The sequence below is a fragment of the Cydia splendana genome, chromosome 10 (assembly GCF_910591565.1).
Source record: "Cydia splendana chromosome 10, ilCydSple1.2, whole genome shotgun sequence".
NCBI lineage: Eukaryota > Metazoa > Arthropoda > Insecta > Lepidoptera > Tortricidae > Cydia > Cydia splendana.
The window spans coordinates 21,152,875-21,173,736 of record NC_085969.1 but is presented as its reverse complement, the minus strand read 5'-3'; the positions used below and the strand labels follow the sequence as shown (position 1 = coordinate 21,173,736).

At 38.1% G+C, this 20,862-nt stretch overlaps 1 protein-coding gene across 1 annotated transcript in view; it reads left to right on the top strand.

The window, feature by feature from the left end:
* The first annotated feature begins 1,136 nt into the window (after positions 1 to 1,136).
* Positions 1,137 to 20,862, top strand: part of LOC134794466 (cytochrome c oxidase assembly protein COX15 homolog) — a 22,665-nt gene continuing 2,939 nt past the window's right edge. The window contains exons 1-8 of the mRNA XM_063766283.1: positions 1,137 to 1,288; positions 1,693 to 1,856; positions 4,290 to 4,422; positions 5,500 to 5,632; positions 10,422 to 10,608; positions 13,065 to 13,249; positions 13,854 to 13,927; positions 18,836 to 18,991. Of these exons, the coding sequence (XP_063622353.1) occupies positions 1,698 to 1,856; positions 4,290 to 4,422; positions 5,500 to 5,632; positions 10,422 to 10,608; positions 13,065 to 13,249; positions 13,854 to 13,927; positions 18,836 to 18,991 (1,027 nt within the window). The 5' untranslated portion in view covers positions 1,137 to 1,288; positions 1,693 to 1,697. The remainder of the gene's footprint in view (positions 1,289 to 1,692; positions 1,857 to 4,289; positions 4,423 to 5,499; positions 5,633 to 10,421; positions 10,609 to 13,064; positions 13,250 to 13,853; positions 13,928 to 18,835; positions 18,992 to 20,862) is intronic.

The window sequence follows — 20,862 nt, the reverse complement described above, 5'->3', positions numbered from 1 at the left end:
TTACGCGTTCTTCAATAGATTTATTCATAGGATATCATTGGTTTTGTAAGGGTGAGCAACCCGCGTGTAAACACCCTTAAAGATGCAAATATATATTGTATATAGGTGGGATACCGTAGCCATCAACTCATTGGATAACTAAATTAAAATATTAGAGGCATTTAAAATAACAACTTGTAAGAGTTAAAAGAGAGGAAGAGGAAGACCGAGAATAAATTATTTCAACCAAATATAGCTGGTCAAGCAAATCTTGTCAGTAAAAAAAGGCACGAAATTCAAATTTTCTATGGGACGATATCCCTTCGCGCCTACATTTTTCAAATTTGCCGCCTTTTTCTACTGACAAGATCTGCTTGACCAGCTATAAAAGAAAAGGTTCAGGTCGTGTCATACCAGAAGGTTAAGGAGTTGGCAGAGGACCGGACGAATTGGAGATTGCTCCACCGACAAGAGCACAGCTCTTAAATATAAAGAAGAAGAAGAAGAAGAAGAGTTGTAAGAATCCGACTAATAGGGAGTATTACTGCAATGTTCTGCCGCCAGAGTGCAGTACTAGTGCATAACTAGTGTACTTAGTAAACCATAGAGTAACTTATATAGTGTGTCAAGCCATTTCCGTCAGTAGAAAAAAGCGGCAAATTTAAAAAAAGTAGGCGCGAACGGTAATCACCCATAGAAAATTTGAATTTCGCGCCTTTTGTTACTGACAAACTTGTCTGATCGGCTATACATACTAGCCCTTTGACTAGGACAAGTTTTCACTGACATTGATGCATCAAGGCGGTATGTTTACAGATGGCCTACCGCGAAACGTGATAATCGAAATTTCGTTATCTGCCTCTCTATCGATCGAATAGGCAAGTGATAAAGGCGGAAACCGACCTTTCGATTTTCTTGTTTCGCGGTAGGCCCTGTGATTGTGCTAGTGACGCCCTCTACGCAGAGCTTTGCGTAATATTCCCTATTTTTATTTATTTTCGATTTTAAATGAGTATCGATAACAGTAGTACAATAAGGGCAACATTATCAATATATTTTTATGTGGCAACACTACTATGTGTTTCTATTTGACGTTGACGTGACAGTTGTCAATGTCACATTTCACACATTTGCGATTTCAGAGATTCACTCGAAAGAACTCTTTATTTTTATTGATAAATATAAATTCGTTCTCATCTTTCGAGTCCAAAAAGGCAAGTAAAGTTGACAGATCAGTAGTGAACAAACCGCTGATCTAGTTTAGTTAAAGTGCCAGTCATATTTCATAATACGAGATAATACCGCTTGCGTAAGTAAATGTATTTTCCTTTATGCTATTAAAATGTTTACTATACTTTATCTAACAATTGCAACTGCTACAAGTTAGCTAGTCAATACATGCATGTCATGTATGATGTATTTATTCATACATTGTCCTTAAACACATGAATGTTTACTTAACATTAATTTAATATAATATCTAAAAAAACATATATTGGACTAAGTGCTAGTCAATTAACTAAAAAACTTAAAGGATTTTACCTACAAATATAAGTTTTGATAAATATTTTTAATTTTTAGCTTTAGTTTTTAGTTGTACTTAATTTTAGTTTTGTATTCATTTTATAACACTTATTTTACAATAAATGAGTTTTCCTCAATATAAGTTCATAATATAATTCGGAAACTCAATGTTTTCTAAAATTTTATCAGTGACAATGTGGAGTGTGGCGCAATTGTGCCGGTGCTCGGCCCTGCGGGCGCCGTCGCTCGTGGTGGCCGGCGGACGGAATGGATTCACACAGTTAGCTGCCCGGCAGCTGGCTCCTGCTCGGACAAGTTCTACCTTGGGATGCAGCAAAAATAGAGTATTTAGGGTATGTATCCAACTAATATTATACTTGTTAAAGTTTGTGTATTTATTCTTAATGCAAAAAAAAAAAAACAATGTTTATTAAATTTTCACCCATATAGTTTAGGACCTATAGTTCGTTTTTTTTAGCATTAGAAAGAACTTGTAAGAAGGTAAGCGATATTGACATGTCTTTTAATTGAAAAACGCTTTTTAAAAATCAATAACTATTACTTATGAAAACAGAAGAATATAAAAGATCATATTAGATTCATAATTGTTACATATTTGCCGTAACTTATATTTAAAATGTGTTTTTCAATTAAAAGACACATCAAGATTGTTTACCTTATTTCTAATGCTAAAAAAACGAACTATAGCAAAGGACACATTTTTATCCTGAAATGCATATGCAGTGCTATAAGGGTTACAATTTTTAGGGTTCCGTACCCAAAGGGTAAAACGGGACCCTATTACTAAGACTTCGCTGTCCGTCCGTCCATCTGTCCGTCTGTCACCAGGCTGTATCTCAGGAACCGTGATAGCTAGACAGTTGAAATTTTCACAGATGATGTATTTCTGTTGCCGCTATAACAACAAATACTAAAAACAGAATAAAATAAAGATTTAAATGTGGCTCCCATACAACAAACGTGATTTTTGACCAAAGTTAAGCAACGTCGGGACTGGTCAGTACTTGGATGGGTGACCGTTTTTTTTGCTTTTTTTTTTGTTTTTTTTTTTTATATGGTACGGAACCCTTCGTGCGCGTGTCCGACTCGCACTTGCCCGATTTTTATTTGAGTGAAGGGGGTTTTTACAACTACTACACAAACAAAGTAGCTGGCATAGACTAACAGTAAATATTAACAAACTATCATTTTCTAACATTAAGGAGTCAGAAGTCCAGTTTTAAAAGAAGTTTATAGAAACCATGCTTATTTTTATGTACATAATTGTAAAAAATAGTAATGTGTGACTCCATACTGATCAATATTCATCTGAGACCTCAAGCTTGTTATACTCATACTTAAAACTTACCAGGAAAACAAACATGTTTATTGTTCATTGCTGTACCTGCTGTACATTGCTGTACCATCACCAACACTGTTAACTGTACATCGGTGGACCTTATGCCTTTGTAATGAGGTCCACCGATGTACAGTTAGGAGTGTTGCTGTTTGTACAAATCACTCTAAAGCTCTTCGTCTTACTTAAGATAATTGAATAACATGGACATGTGTCTTGTCCAATCCACCATGAGGACTCATTTAAACTAAATTGTTAAAAATAGTTTTTTAATATCTTCTCCCCTGTGGGTGACCAGCTTCTTCATTTAGAGCTTTAAACTTTTAAACTATTTTCTTTTAAATATTAATTTAAATTAACCGTTTATTTACCAAATATTTTTACAAATTGACATAACAGATCGAACTTAACATAAATCAATCTTAAAATCTACTTAATAATCTACATATATCCTAAAATAAATGACCTAACTTAAAATCTAAACACATTACTAAAATCTATCAGCCCCATTCCGACCCCCACCCAGCCCAAAAGTGCCAAAGATACTAGCGGCATTACCGCGCTGGATGGCAAGCGATATCTGTTGGACTAGGTAGGAGCCTGACCGGGGATCGCACCCTCTGTCACGTAGACGCCGCCCCAAGTCTCTAAAAAACTTTTTTGCCTCTGAACACCACGGCCCAGCGGTTTCTACTGCGACTGGGACAAAATCGTACGCTGGTTCCAGGTTGGCGTATTTTACGCGTTTGAGCCTCGCGGCATTTTCCGCGGCTGCGCCTGCCAACCTGCTAGTGGGAGCCAGATGAGTAGGCGCAAATGTACTCACGCAGGTTGCATCCCAAAGCAAGCAGCGGCCTTTGGCCCACGGAACCAGCGTTAAGCCGTCCGGGCGCTTCCCGTCTGTACGGCTCAAGCCTTGAGGCTCCAGAATGCAAGGCACGTTCGCCGAGACCATGGTACGACGTATTAATTCATTGATCGCATGGTGTCTCGGGAACCGCCCCGCAGCCCGGGAGCAGCTCAGGCCGTGGTGCCCATTCGCTTCCACCGCCATTCCACATATACAGCGATGGGGCTCGCACACCTTGGAACCCAGCCGTAAGGCGACTCCTACTCTCAGGGTGTCGTTGTCGAGTAGGGTCCCCAAATGTGGCGAAGGCAGTGCCTGCAACCAGGCCCCCGATTCAGGTTGTCCTGCCGCTTTAAGCCGAGCCACATCTTCAACCCTAACCGCTTGAGCCTTGAAATATTAATTAATAATTTAAAAAAAAAATAGTTTAAAAAATATTTTTAGTTTCATAAATAAATATTATAGGCATTAAGGCTTGTAATGTGGGCACTAGCCTAAACTCAAATCAAATGGCTCATTTATGACATTGACACATGAGGATTTAAATCACAAACTCTAGCAATTTCCTTTATATTGCAGATAAGTGAGCTCCTGAAATCAAACAACATAGTAGCCCGCCTCTGCTCCACACCACCGAAGCCCAAACAAAGCAAGGCGGTCGGCTATTGGCTGCTCGGCTGTTCGGGAATGGTGTTCACTGCCGTTGTGCTAGGTATGGTCGCCGGTTATATTATATTGCTATACTGTGTTTATTATGTTGTTAATGTGGCGCTCAGTAGGACTAATGGTAGCAAGTAGGTACAGAATGGTCGTAATACAAACAGCAACACTCGTTGTCCATCGGTGGATCTTATGCCTTTTGCAATAAGGTTTACGAACTGTCAGTGTGGGCGATGGTACTGCATACCGATAGCTGAGATTAACGATTTTACTTATAAATTCTCTAGTCTAGCTGGTCTATGGAATAGGATTTGTTTTGGTCTATGGAATAGGATTTTTGTTTGGGCATTATGGACTTTTGTTCGAAATAAATGAATATTGATTGATTGGTTGATTATTATTTAATTTTGGATAATTATAAAGGTAGCTTTGAGTAAAAGTGTCCATTATTCCTATTATTACCAATGCCAGGTCACTCTTTCCTGGATTTTTTAGCAGTAGTTTTTAATAAGATTTTAAGTCAATGTCAGGTACCTAAATGTTAGAGATGAACTGGTTAGAATTAGAAGAATATGTTTATCATTTAAAGTTTGAAAATAATCTGTGATACATGTATTTAAATTTAAATTATTGTTAATAAAAACGTTGAAAAATATTTTTTGTTTTAATTTTTCAACCTGGGGGTTATATTGTAAAGACAATATAATAAGTGCAGGGTAATATTATAAACGAACTATTATATTATATGTTCGCATTTCGTAAGATACCGTAATATGGTAGAAAAGCAGCTGGGGTATTTAAAATCAAATCTATAGTAAATAAAATGGTAATGTGGAACATTTTGAACCGGCTTTTAGGCTCATAATCCTACCGACCCTGCGGTTTACACAAATAGAGCCTTAAAAGATGATTCCAAAATTACTACTTCATAAAGAAGTAAGGTGCAGGGGGACAATTTCTAGTGTGCCATATATGTCCAGATAGCGAAAAAGATGTGTTGTGTGTGACTCCAGTTAATAATGTAAAACATGGAAGTTATTTCGATTAGTTGAAATCACCCCGCAGTCGAAATTGTCTCCCTGCACCTTTAAGGATTTTTCTCTCCGCCTAATATAAGGTTTGTGTACAGGTGGTGTGACGCGTCTGACAGAATCCGGTTTGTCGATGGTGACGTGGAAACTGCTTGGGGAAAAACTTCCCACCACCGAGGCGGAGTGGGAGGCCGAGTTCAACACGTACCAACAGTTCCCAGAATATAAATAGTGAGTCAAAAGCATTTAATGCGAACATATTACATGGTGTTACATAATATGGACCCTGCAAGGGCGCAGCAATCTTATAGCTAATGAAATATCAAACTACTACAATAGTTTATCCTTCTAAGATTAAATGAGATCACATTAGTATTTAAGCATAATAATCTGAACCTATCATTTATTTAAGTAACTGCTTAGTCAAGTTGGTAGGTCTACCAACTCTGCCGTGAAAAATGGAAAATCGGAATTTCTTTAGCTACCTCTCTATCACTCGACTCGAATAAGCAAGATCGATAGAACGGCAGATTACGAAATTTCGATTTTGAAAACGGGTCACTCACGTATTTGAAGACCCGTTTTCAAAATCGAAATTTCGTACCGAAGAGCCTCTCGCAGTGAAACGACATGTCGAGCGTATTTCGACTTAAAATCAGGGACCGTTACCGGTATTCTGACTACAGGTTATTATTGAGGTATAACCGGTGTAATTTGAATTTGGGTATTTATATCACTAAACCTCCGAATAGAGGTATTCGAATACCGGTATTCAATTGTGTTATCGGTTTAGCCAATTGACAACAAATACCACTATTTGATAGTTTACTCCTAAAGCTATTACCGGTAATAAGTAAGTGCCAATACCGGTTGTAGTAGTACCACGATTCGTTCCTTCGCTACTCGTCAAGGACGTGTTCGGCCCGCTTGTAAATACTTAAGAATCTTAAGATCCGAATCTTAGAATGCCCGTTTCCATGTTGTCTGGTGAAATTAGCTGTTAGTTGATGATTTTGAATTATTAATATTTAATAGCGTTAATTTGATTCAATTATTTGTTTTTTTTTGTTGATTTAATTGTATATTATTATGTACATATGTAGTTTGTAATCTCAAAGATATGAGCGCCGATCGCCGATAGGCGTTTAGCCGGCGGCGGCGCGCCGGTCAAAATTGGTTGGCAGTGGCGGCGAATCGGCGGCGTAGCCTTGAAAACTTGATTTATGCGAAAAGAATTCAAACCAAAAAATTGCTGGAAAAACATGTTTTTTTGCCTTTGAAACATTATAAAATAAGCGAAATTTTAATTTCAAGGATTATATATTGAATTATGGTAGGAAAAAAGTTTTTCATGGCATGAACTGTAGATAAGCAGCATAATGAACATCTTTATATTGTGAGGTTACTGTTAGTATCAAGCATTTATTATAGCAATCATAAGTAATACATAGGCAAAGGATTAGATAATACATAGGTAGGGTAGAAAAAGGGGTTTCAATCGATGTGTGGAAGGGCGGTTACTGTTAATTGAATCTATCACTAATTCACTACACCTCATAAAACAAAGTCCCCCGCCGCGTCTGTCTGTAACTATATGAATGTATGTTTGCTATGAACTCAAAACCTACTCAACTGATTTTCATGCAGATTTCAGCTATCAATAGAAAGATTTTTGAAGAAGCTTTAGGTATACAATTTGTTAAGGTTTTGTGTAACCCGTGCGAAGTCGGAGCGTGTAGCTATAGTCAAATAAAATAGTTATTATATGTACGTATCGCTTGGAGAGTCGAGGTTCGAGGTGAATGATTACACACACTGCTCGCACAGAGTACTAATCGCAAAAATAGTATGAATTAATGAATGAGTGAATGTGACTTAAGCGTACGATATTAAAAGCCTATAAAAAAACCTTCAAGAAACTTATTGCAGTTGGCGGTTCAACTTGATATCGGTACGAAATACGGAACCCTAAAAAGAATATTAATTTCAAAATCTCGCTGTCATTACATTATTTTGTTGTTGTGTGCGGTGCCCATACCTTTACATTCAATTGTTGAGGATATGTTCTGGAATAGACGTAGTAGGTTAAGCTCCATATCACCTATTTCTTATTTATTGCATTGCTTTCATTGCATTTTTTATTTATTTATTGGCTCGCCACCGAATCGTTAACTACTGCCACTTGTTTAGCTTCAGCATAGACAAGAGAAAGTATCAAGAAAAAAAAAGAGAAAGATAATATCTATTAGATATGAGCGCCGCGCTGGCGCGCCGCCGCCGCCGACGCTGCGCTATTGGCGTGGCATCGGCGTGACCTTGTTAGATACTACTACTATCAGAATCAGATAATAGATATTTAACCGAGTTTAGATCATTAACGGCGCTACTCAGAATAGGTTATAGGCATTCAAAAGGTCCATATAATCCTAAAATATCAATGATAAATGCAAACCACTGTTCAAATTTCAAAGCTTTGCTCTCTCGCAGCTCAATCTTTGGCCCTGTTTGGAACTCAACTTTCGGCCTCGCTTTTTAAAACGCTTGGTCATTGGTCCTTGTCCGATCTTAGCTGCATTGCAGCTCAGCCGTTGGCCTCGCACGAATTCATTTCTAATGAACTTCAGTTCAGACAAATGTAAAGTATTTCATCATTATTTCATAACAAATCATAGGTAGGACAAACAACACGACAGTGGCTGGGAAAAGTCAATATAGTTTTTTTTTTATTGAGTACGACCTAACTTATAAAGAAATCTTTTTGTGTTTTATTTGTATTACAAAGTTTTTATACTGCCTAAAATGTAGTGTTTTAAAGTGTCTTTTTTATATCAAGTAATATTTAAACATACCGTTGGTAATCGTTAGGTTGGTAAGAAATGGTTGCCAAATGACATGATGGTAATTTAATTACGGCAATAATTTAGAAAACGCGTAATATGTTTTGGATAGCCTAGTAAATACTCAGAAGGCTTTAATGTAGAGTTTCTATTACACAGCCACGTTCTCATGCAGTATCAAAAATTTTGCTACGCCGATTTCACGCCGATCACGCCGCCGCCGCCGGTGAAATAATCATCGGACGCCGCCGCCGATGTTGTCTACGAAAATAATAGTATTTTTGGTACCAAAACTGATGTATGGAGTGAGCACTCTATGTATTTTTTTCTCTATGGTTAAATGCACATAATGATTATTTTTAGATATAATTTTAATTTATTTTTTTGTTCGGTAAATAAAACTAAAATATGATATGAAAAGTTTTCTTGATTTCTATTTAAAATTAATTGTTTTTATATGAAGTACCATCTCTTAAAATATCGGTAGCTAATTTGTTAGCACCTTATATAAAAACAATAAATTCCCGATCAATCTAATATGCACAGCATTTGCAACGCCAACGTCTTGGAAATGTCATCGTTAATGTCAAATTTCTATGAAAATATGACGTTTATATTTTAATAACACTCCCTCACTTTGTTCTGTTCTAATTGGTGCAGAATTAGCTTAGACCAGTGGTTCCTAACCTGGGGGTAATTACCCCCGTGGGGGTAAAACTGGTATTTTACGGGGGTAATAAGCTAACCTAATATAACAATACAACAAACGTACACATTTTATTTTTTATTACCATTGGGAGGAGGGGTAAATCAGATTCCCTAGTTAGTCATAGGGGTGACCGGACTGTAAAGGTTAGGAACCACTGGCTTAGACAGACTCTAATATCTAACAAGGTCACGCCGATGCCACGCCGATAGCACAGCGTCGGCGGCGGCGGCACGAAAATTTTGGCGGCGACGGCGGCGCGCCGGCGCGGCGCTTATATTTCATATGGAAATGTTTTCTAATATTAATTATTTTCATTAATTCATTCATTCATTTGGATTTAATTCGTAATGTTTCTTGGTTAGTATTTTCCTTGCGTGTCGTTTCACTCGGTAGCAAAGTTTGTTTAAAGGATGACTCACGTTAGACCGAGCCGTGTCCGGGCCGGAGCTTCCGGAGCTTACTTTTCTATGACATGACAGGCGATCACGTGATGCTTTTCATAGAAAACGATGCGCCGGGAGCGCCGGCCCGGACACGGCCCGGTCTAACGTGAGTCATCCTTTAACCTCGTGCCTTGAAACGGTCGCAACGCTCAATTTTACAGTTTTCGGACCACTTGCTACGCTCGTGGTTAAATTATGAAATCTTTCGCTTGCACAGCGAACAATATTAGCATGAGGACTTAACAACAACTTTAACCTCTTGTAATAATTATTTGTTTTACAACCGCTAAGTTGTTGGTCTTTACTCTTTGATCACGTGCAGTGAATACCGGTATTAAATACAAAGACCATTACCGGTATTCTGAATACCTGTTATTATTGAGGTATTAATGAATACCGGTAGTTGATTATGTCAAATAGTGTACAAATAGCGATAAAGACAAAAACGGAATGACAGCAATACCTCTAATTCAAATACAGGTTTAACATTTTAACCGGTATTCGTTTGGCAGTTTTTATACAGGTATTTAATAAAACCGGTTATACGGTCCCTGCTTAAAATACGTGAATGACCCGTTTTCAATATATTTAATATGTATGTGTCAGTGAGTCACTCACGGAAGTTTTGTTATTAAAATTTCGATATTGGTTTTTCACGCAGGCCCTTAGGTGTGTAAATACTTGACTACAAACAACAGGTAGCAAGAGCCGTTGTTTTCTTTATATGTACCTTAGGTATTCTTTATTATTGAAGTAAAATAGGAAAGAGTCACCAGAAAGAAACACCATAAGGATCGAGTAAACGTCGATATCTCCCTTGGGTACAATTAGTCAGAGAGAAACGGTCAAACGGTGTTCCAAAAGCTCGCAAGTTCGAATCTTGCTTGAAGCGGTGAATTATTACTCTTTTATGTTAATTATTAAATTGTAATTTCGCTAGCAGTCGTCTCTAATTAGTACAAACAGTTTCTGATTCTTTTTCTATGATGATCAGTACACACTGCATTGACAACTTCATATCCTTGTTTCAGTAAAAACCAGCACATAATCCTGTCAGAATTCAAATGGATCTGGTGGATGGAGTTCGCGCACCGCTCGTGGGGGCGCTGTATAGGGGCGGCCGTGTTCCTGCCCGCCGCCTTCTTCTGGATGAGGGGGTATCTCGACAAGGGGATGAAGGTCAGGGTGGGGGTGTACTGTGCCCTAGTCGCTGCTCAGGTGAGAACAGTAACTAAAGGGCGCTGTATAGGGGCGGCGGTGTTTCTGCCCGCTGCCTTCTGGATGAGGGGGTATCTCGACAAGGGGATGAAGGTCAGGGTGGGGGTGTACTGTGCCCTAGTCGCTGCTCAGGTGAGAACAGTAACTATAGGGGCGCTGTATAGGGGCGGCGGTGTTTCTGCCCGCTGCCTTCTGGATGAGGGGGTATCTCGACAAGGGGATGAAGGTCAGGGTGGGGGTGTACTGTGCCCTAGTCGCTGCTCAGGTGAGAACAGTAACTATAGGGGCGCTGTATAGGGGCGGCGGTGTTTCTGCCCGCTGCCTTCTGGATGAGGGGGTATCTCGACAAGGGGATGAAGGTCAGGGTGGGGGTGTACTGTGCCCTAGTCGCTGCTCAGGTGAGAACAGTAACTATAGGGGCGCTGTATAGGGGCGGCGGTGTTTCTGCCCGCTGCCTTCTGGATGAGGGGGTATCTCGACAAGGGGATGAAGGTCAGGGTGGGGGTGTACTGTGCCCTAGTCGCTGCTCAGGTGAGAACAGTAACTATAGGGGCGCTGTATAGGGGCGGCCGTGTTCCTGCCCGCCGCCTTCTTCTGGATGAGGGGGTATCTCGACAAGGGGATGAAGGTCAGGGTGGGGGTGTACTGTGCCCTAGTCGCTGCTCAGGTGAGAACAGTAACTATAGGGGCGGCGGTGTTTCTGCCCGCTGCCTTCTGGATGAGGGGGTATCTCGACAAGGGGATGAAGGTCAGGGTGGGGGTGTACTGTGCCCTAGTCGCTGCTCAGGTGAGAACAGTAACTATAGGGGCGCTGTATAGGGGCGGCCGTGTTCCTGCCCGCCGCCTTCTTCTGGATGAGGGGGTATCTCGACAAGGGGATGCAGGTCAGGGTGGGGGTGTACTGTGCCCTAGTCGCTGCTCAGGTGAGAACAGTAACTATAGGGGCGCTGTATAGGGGCGGCCGTGTTCCTGCCCGCCGCCTTCTTCTGGATGAGGGGGTATCTCGACAAGGGGATGAAGGTCAGGGTGGGGGTGTACTGTGCCCTAGTCGCTGCTCAGGTGAGAACAGTAACTATAGGGGCGCTGTATAGGGGCGGCCGTGTTCCTGCCCGCCGCCTTCTTCTGGATGAGGGGGTATCTCGACAAGGGGATGAAGGTCAGGGTGGGGGTGTACTGTGCTCTAGTCGCTGCTCAGGTGAGAAAAATATCTAATGGAAACTTTTGTTTGTATAGAAAAGCCAACACCATCTTCTTTCTCGCGTTGTCCCGCATTTTGCCACGGCTCATGGGAGCCTGGAGTCCGCTTGGCAACGGATCTATATCTGAATCCCGTCTTTTCTCCTATCTTTGCATTCCCTAATATTGTTTGTCATAATGATCAGTTGTCCTAACACTAAAAACCCTAATTTTGGTTTCCCTATTATTGATTACTTATCTTAATGTTATTAAGCATATTTTCTTTTTTGCGAGGGTCTCAGTTCTAACCCTAACCTAACCTACTTTTGTGGCAGCATGTTCTAAAACCTAACCATTTTTCAGAACCTTACATTATGGAAAATAATCGTTATGATAATTTATCGTTAGGGCATGTGCCCATTAGGACAAACCAGTTAGGGCAAGTGACTTTAGGACAAACGTTGTTAGGGATTCAGAATGACACCCCTTGGCAACTAATCCCAAGAATTGACGTATGCACGTAGGCAGGCATAGCACGACTGCCATCTGACCTTTCAACCCAGAGGGGAAACTAGGCCTTATTAGGATTAGTCAGGTTTCCTCACGATGTTTTCCTACACCGAAATACCAAATATCAAATGATATTTCGTACATAAGATAAGCCCAACACCATGGCATAAGGAGATGCATCAAAAGGCTCATTTTAAGCGTCAAATAGATACTCATTTCGGATTCAAAACTCAAATGCTCATTTTGATTGGTATTTTAGAAGTGACTGCCATAGTTTTTAGGGACCCTATTACTATATAAGACTCCACTGTCCGCCTGTTCGTCTGTCTGGCTGTCACCAGGCTGGATCTTCATGTGATAGCTAGACAGTTAAAAATTTTACAGATTATGTATTTCTGTTGCCACAAATTATTTAACAACAAATACTAAACACTACGGAACCCTCGGTGGGCGAGGCGCACTAGTCCGTTTTTTTAAGATTGCAGTCGCATCTGAACTGACCAGGGAGGAAACTAGGGCTTACCTATTGAAAATAGTCAGGTTTCCTCACGATGTTTTCCTAATTTTGCAAACATGTGGGTGATGCTGAACAGTTTTATTACATTTTAAAATGTTTGCATCTAAAAAGGCGCGCTCCGTGAATTATAGTTATAGCCTGTCCGATTTCTAAGATCAAGTTCGCCATACATTTACTATGGCATACTTGATCTTAGAAAAGCGAACAGACTATACGTAAATACACTGATAATGAACTTGAATTGTTTTTCCAGGGTCTGATGGGCTGGTACATGGTCCGCTCCGGTCTCGAAGACCGTTTCCAAGGTCCGTCAGACGTGCCCCGGGTGTCACAGTACCGGCTCGCGGCACATTTGGGGCTGGCGTTCATTCTATACACAGGCCTTCTTGGAGGGGCTTTAAGGGTGCTCCGCCCCTTCCCGCCGGGCACTTTACAGAAGTAGGTATACTTTTAATCAGAAATGACAGCAGTACCGCTTCATCAAATGCGAAATTTCTATTGTATTCTAGAGGAAATGCACGACGCTTACCTGAAAATACCTAATCCTGAGCGTAATAAGGAATTCAAGTGTTAATGCCCAAGACGAAATAATTTTGATACCGTGTGACACATACTGCTTTTCACATCAACTATGAGGAAAATAAAAAATTAATAAATGAGGAAATTATCAAATCATGTATCAAAACACTATTTAAGCTAATAAAATTGTATGTAAAACTGAAAAAAAAATGTGTCCTAGAACAGAAAAGTACAACTTTGATACCTCCTAGCAGGGAAGAAAAGTGCCACTTTGATCCCTCCTAGCGGGGAAGAAAAAGCCCTTTGTCGAATAGGTGATGTCAAAAGTGTATTTTATTTGTAGGGTTTTTTTAATGTATACTTTTAGAGTAAGTGAGTTGACGAAGCCTGTTGCATATTTTACCGCTGTAGTTTTTTGTGACGAGGCCTGTAGCTGTTTGTAAGTTTGTGTTCACCTGACTAAGCGTGTGTTGCGGATATAAAAGTATGGTCCCTGAATAAATATGATTTTTTGTTATTGCAGGATTACGGAGTTGAAAAGTGTGACGGCTTTGGCGCACTCCGTAAAGGCGATGGCTTTCTTCACTGCTTTATCAGGTAATTAAAGAAAAGAGCCAAAACAGACAGAGAGATTAAGAGAAAGAAAGTTTAATTACATTTACGTGTAGCTACGGCGCCATCTATATAAACCGTCACGAATAAATAGATGGTGTTTAGCAAAAATGTGTCAACCCACATTCATTTTGCAATAGAATGTCAACTTTAAAGGTCTTTTTTTGAGTTGACATCTTATTGGGTAATTAATGTGGATTGACACATTATTGCTAAACAGTCTAAACACCATCCAAATCATGTGTACACATTTAATAAAATCAAAACAATGAATCTTTCCCTAAAGTAATATTGTTTAAAAAATAAATGTATGAAAATGTACTACAAGGACACGTTTACCAATACACCTTTGTACTTCACATTTATATTTTATCTGTTGTACCATTATTGTGGTAAGCGTCAGGACCCCTGGACCACTTGAGATATTTGATGTTTAGATAATATCAAAATACACTACCTTTTTGCTACTATTTGGTACCTAACTTCAAATAATTAGTACCTCGATTGACAGCGAAAACCCGAAGAACTAAAGTGGCCATACATTCTGACGTCAGGATGTCTGGACCATTTTTTTTACATGGTTTGAGACAACACAACTACATGACATGCTAGTAAATATTTACTACCTTTTTAGTACCTCAACATATATTTTTTTCCATCCTTTTTGGTATTCCAGAAAAAAAGTATGTTCAAAAAAGGAATTTTATATTAGGCTTTTTTTGCTATGTATAGCTTTTGTTTTTGGGGTAAGTATACATAATATACTTATGATTGTGGCTATAAAATCATACACTTAAATAAAAAGAATCATTTTATTAACTAGAATTGAAAGTAAGTACCATCGCCCACACTGCATGGTAACTGTACATCGGTGGACCTTATGGCTTTGTAATAAGGTTCAACAATATACAGTTAAGTGTTGTTGTTTGTACATGATTTAATAATAAAAACCACATTTCTTGGCGTGATTTTAACGCGGTTTACATACTTATACTTGTCACTTGATATTTATAAGATTAATAGTCCTTTTATTTGTAGGTTTTTTTTATTTTTTCGGTAGTTTTAGTTTAGTATTTTTAGTTATTAGTTTAATTAATTTTTGTTCGTCATTATTATTTAGTTTATATTTATATTTAAGTATAGTCCGTGGCGTTCACGACAAAAAAGTGCGATTTACGGCAATTGATGATGATGGAATTTCCTTTTGCAGAGTTGCTCCTTTTGACTAACAGATTGATTTAGGAAGGGGAGCCAACCAAATTTTTCATGCAAAATTTTGACTTAATGGGGTGGCCCCCGAAATTTGTAAAAAAATAAGTTTTGCTATGTGCTCAAGTTTCGTATCATTTTCGGGTAAATCAAGGATGCTAAATTCATTTCTGATATTTAATTTATACGGTTTCATAAAAAGAATAAAAATAAAAATTTGCCATTTTATTTTTTTCCGAATAAATGCCTAATTTTTTCTAATTTTTATATATACACATAAAATAAAAATTGCATGAAAAAGCTCTACTATTTCTCGTTATAAAAAGTATACACATGGCATATTTATTTATAAAAATGTAGAGAAAAAAAAATGAAATGCAGACTTACTTTGGACTACCAGCTCACTGAATAGTATACAAAGATGAGTTACAGCTATAAGAATTACGGCGTTTCATAATGATGAGATACCCTTTAGCATAGTGAGTCCTTAGAACCCTTCGATCATTTTAGAAACGGGAGCCACCTTGATTTTTGGTGCGGTGTGGATGATTTGTCCCATACAATCATAAATTTATGAAAGCATCTGTTTAGGTTTCTGCATTAAGTTTGAAGTCATTATCGAGTTAATCAAAAGAAAAAAAAGGGAAATAGACTAATAATTACATTATTTCGTATTTTAAAGATTTTACTACCTATATATTTGTAAACACTCTTTAACATTGCTTATGCTCGTCATTGCCAAATATTTATTTTTTTTGTTCACATTAATGTAACATAAATATGCCATATGTATACTTTTTATAACGAGGAATAGTAATTCCTCGTTATAAAAAAATAGCCTTACTGGGCTTTTTCATGAAATTTTTATTTTTGTGTGCATATAAAAATATTCTTATTTTACAGGCTTTTATTTTTCAGGTTTATTCGAAAAAAATAAAAATACCAAATTTTTATTTGTATTTTTTTTTTAATTATTTATACAGGATATAGCCATTGGAGAAACCCTGAAATCCCACGTAGGGTTACTTCTAAGAAATGCTCTAACGGTAATATTTTTTAAATTAGATCAAAAGATAAAAAGATAAATTATCAAACAAAAGGTATTTCCAATAATCGACAACAAAAAGAAACATACATCTTTGGCAGTGCTTTTGACAATTTTTTTGAAAATGTGCGGCAATGGGCAATGGGCGGCATGACATTTGTCAAAAGTCAGAATCTTATTAATGTCATAAATAAAAAGATAATCAAAATGGTCGAAGAAGATTTCATACTATTTATTACCTCAGGATCTACTAACACATACAGGTTGCTCCAAAGTAAAAAAATCATAATTTGTTAATTTCTTCGTAACCGCTACACCGATTATTATGATACTTTGTATACTGGTTCTAAATACCCTAATGCATATGTACATTTCGGCTTTGTCCAATGGCTAGGGACACCCTGTATGAAACCGTATAAATTAAATATCAGAAACGAATTTAGCATCCTTGTGTTACACGAAAATGACACCAAACTTGACCACATAGCAAAACTTTTTTTTTTATTAATTTTGGGGGGTACCCCCCTTTAAGTCAAAATTTTGCATCAAAAATTCGATTGGCTCCCCTTCCCAAATCAGTCTGTGAGTTAAAAGGAGCAACTCTTCAAAAGGAAATTCCATCATCATCATTTGCCGTATAATTAAGTGAACACCAGGGACTATAAAATTATGAGTATTATAAGATTTCTTTTTTAAGTGTATCTTTTTTCTGGGTCGCCAAAAAAATAAAAATAAAATATATGTTGAGGTACTAAAAAGGTAGTAAATATTTACTAACATGTCATGTAGTTGTGTTGTCACAAACCATGGAAAAAAAATGGTCCAGACATCCTGACGTCAGAATGTATGGCCACTTTAGTTCTTCGGGTTTTCGCTGTCAATCGAGGTACTAATTATTTGAAGTTAGGTACCAAATAGTAGCAAAAAGGTAGTGTATTTTGATATTATCTAAACATCAAATATCTCAAGTGGTCCAGGGGTCCTGACGCTTACATTATTGTGTGTTTTTAGTTATGATATATTTTGTAATAATATGTATGCTAGTTTTAAGGTATTTATCTATGGGCCAATATAGTTCGTTTTTTTAGCATTAGAAATAAGGTAAATAATCTTGATGTGTATTTTAATTGAAAAACACATTTTAAAAATAAGTTACGGCAAATATGTAACAATTATGAATTTAATATGATCATTTATATTCTTCTGCTTTCATAAGTAATAGTTTTTGATTTTTAAAAAGCGTTTTTCAATTAAAAGACATGTCAAAATCGCTTACCTTCTTTCAAGTTCTTTCTAATGCAAAAAAGAACAAACTATAGTTGCCTGAAAATAAATATTTTCGATGATGATGATGATGATGATGATGATGAATGAAATATTTTCATTCATTCATTATTCCTTTCTTTTCGTACAATAAAGTGTTTACTTACTTACTTACCTACCAATTATTAATGCCAATTTTCAACTATTGATAAGTTAGGGTTTACTAATATGTGGCCGAAAATTGTATGGCAAATTATCACTACCCAAACTATTTTTCCCATAGTATCATTTGGCAAAACTATCAGATGGCAGACCAATGTTTCGCATATATAACATGTCGCAAATGATTATTTACAATATTATTGTATGGCAAAATATTTAGTTGGTCATGTTTCAAAATGTCTTTTATTGTTATGTCGAATGTATTGATAGGCATAAATTATTTTTCGCCTAATATTGTGAATAACCTACCTATCCCTGGGAGCAGTTTCGTTTTTAGGGTCATAAAAAAAAATAACCCTAACCTACCTATCTCTGGGAGCAGATTCGTTTTTAGGGTCACCAAAAAAAAAAATAACCCTAACCTACCTATCTCTGGGAGCAGATTCGTTTTTAGGGTCACCAAAAAAAAAATAACCCTAACCTACCTATCTCTGGGAGCAGATTCGTTTTTAGGGTCATCAAAAAAAAAATAACCCTAACCTACCTATCTCTGGGAGCAGATTCGTTTTTAGGGTCACCAAAAAAAATAACCCTAACCGATCAATCTCTGGGAGCAGTTTCGTATTTAGGGTCATTAAAAAAAATAACCCTAACCTACCTATCTCTGGGAGCAGTTTCGTTTTATGGGTCATAAAAAAAAATAACCATAACCTACCAATCTCTGGGAGCAATTTCGTTTTTAGGGTCATAAAAAAAATAACCATAACCTACCTACCTCTGGGAGCAGTTTCGTTTTACGGGTCATAAAAAAATGCTAAATATAGTTGTGATCCAATAAAAAGTATGCGAAATTTCAATTTGGGCAAACGCTATTTAACAATAAATAGTTAGGTATAATAAAACATTTGCTTAGTAACTATTTTTCTAAATAAATCGTGGTAAAATGAACATCTGCTAAATAAAATTGTGTTCAAATAAAAATTATGCTAAATAATAATATGCTAAGCATTGGTTTGCCAACTAAAAGTACTGCAATAAGTTGGTTGGGAAGTGAAATTAGGCGAAAAATATTTCGGCGAGATGGCAGTACACCATAAGTTAGAAAAGGTCTTCGAAGATTATTAGTTTCATTTTGAGCTCTAAAACCCCACCCATAAAAAAAATCCCGTTTTTAAAGTACTTATCCATAATACATTATGTTTTTTTTATTACAGGTGCTTTCGTAGCGGGATTAGACGCAGGCCTGGTCTACAACTCGTTCCCCAAAATGGGAGACAACTGGATACCGGACGACATTCTGGCCTTCGCCCCTACAGCGAGAAACTTTACCGAAAACCCTACCACTGTGCAGTTTGATCATCGCGTGTTGGGTAACTATAACTCATCAGGCCTTTAACATCTTGACAGATGATTTATGCAGCGGCTGTAAGCGAGGAACAACGTCTCTCGTGGCTGTAAAAGCCAATGCGGGACCGGCATTTGCGACCGCATTTGTGGCAGTTGAAGCAGGGAGCCATGACGACATCGTTAGGTGGATTGTGCCTCTAACTACATATAACCATAGGTACCTATACCTTAACTATAACTATACCTTAGATATTTAACTATAACAAGATGAGCACTGGATACCAGACGACATTTTGCCCTTCGCTCTTACTGCAAGAAACTACCGAAAATCCTACCACTGTGCAATTCGACCATCGTGTGTTGGGCAACTATACACGACTATAACAAAATGGGTGACAACTGGATACCGGACGATATTTTACCCCCCTACTGCGAGAAACTACCGAAAATACTACCTCTGAAATTCGACCGTCGTGTGTTAGGTAACTATAACTATACTTAGGATATTTAAATATGACTAACAAAATGGGTGACAACCGGATACCGGACGCTATATTGGCCTCTCAACTATTCAGTATTCGGCCAAAATCACTATTCGTGGCATCTCTAGTTTTTAACGCTATACAAACCAAGTGCGGGTAGTTCGAAAAACTCGCACGGCTAGAAGATGTTGATGTCACCTTTAGCCAGTCTTCTCCGAGACCACGGGGACAACGCCGTCCTCGAAACGTCGGAGGTAATTCTTGGGATTTAATAATAATAATAATCATGGGTGTCTATTGTAGCACCTGTGAACGGGTTCCAGCAGGCGTTCTACATGACATAAAAGCTCTCCAAGGGGCCTCTACGTGTTGGATCTGTGTCCCCACGCAAGCCTATCAAAAAGCCGGGATTATAGGCCCGTGATATCCAACAAGAACATAATAATAATTGTCGGCATGCCGCCGTCCCGGAGAGTCACTCAGGCATATCATTTCCGGTTGTTCTCATCTTGCTAACGGCGAGTACTTGCACAGACATAATCTCGTAGCCAGGATTATTCACCAGCAACTTGCTCTTCTATACGGCCTTGTGGACCGCGAAGTACCGTACTACAAGTACTTACCTGCGCCTGTTCTCGAGAATGGTCGTGCCACGCTCTATTGGGATCGATCTATCATCACTGACAGGACTATTGTAGCCAATAAGCCTGACATCGTGATAATAGATCGATCGCAACGTCGGGCCGTGCTCGTTGACATCACCATCCCCCATGATGAGAATCTCGTGAAGGCCGAGAAGGACAAGTCCAGTAAGTACCTAGACTTGGCTCACGAGATAACCGCCATGTGGGATGTTGATTCGACGATCATTGTCCCGATAGTCGTTTCAGTGAACGGTCTAATAGCGAAGAGTCTCGACCAACATCTTGAAAGACTCTCGCTAGGTGGTTGGATCAAGGGTCAGATGCAGAAGGCGGTGATCTTGGACACGGCGCGGATAGTCCGCCGGTTCCTCTCTCTGCAGCCCTGACCACCGGTAGCTTGGGCCTTGCCCCGCTGCTGGCGGCACCCTAGGTTAGGTTTTTTATAATGTGTTTATATTAATTTTTATTGTTTTGTAAGTGTTTTTATATTTTACTTTTATATTCATATTATAAATAACCTAACTTAAGATGAGAAATGAATAAAGAGTAAATAATAATAATAAATAATAAATCATTTATTCCAGACAACATCGATCCATAGTATACATTTAAGATAAAATTAAAAATATAAAAATTAGGTATAGGTATAACATTAAAGATTCATGACTAGACATTACAATCAAATTAAACTTAACATATGATAACTGATAAAATAACTTGGCATTAATTGATAGGTAATAATAAAATTCATTAATTATTAAAAGATTA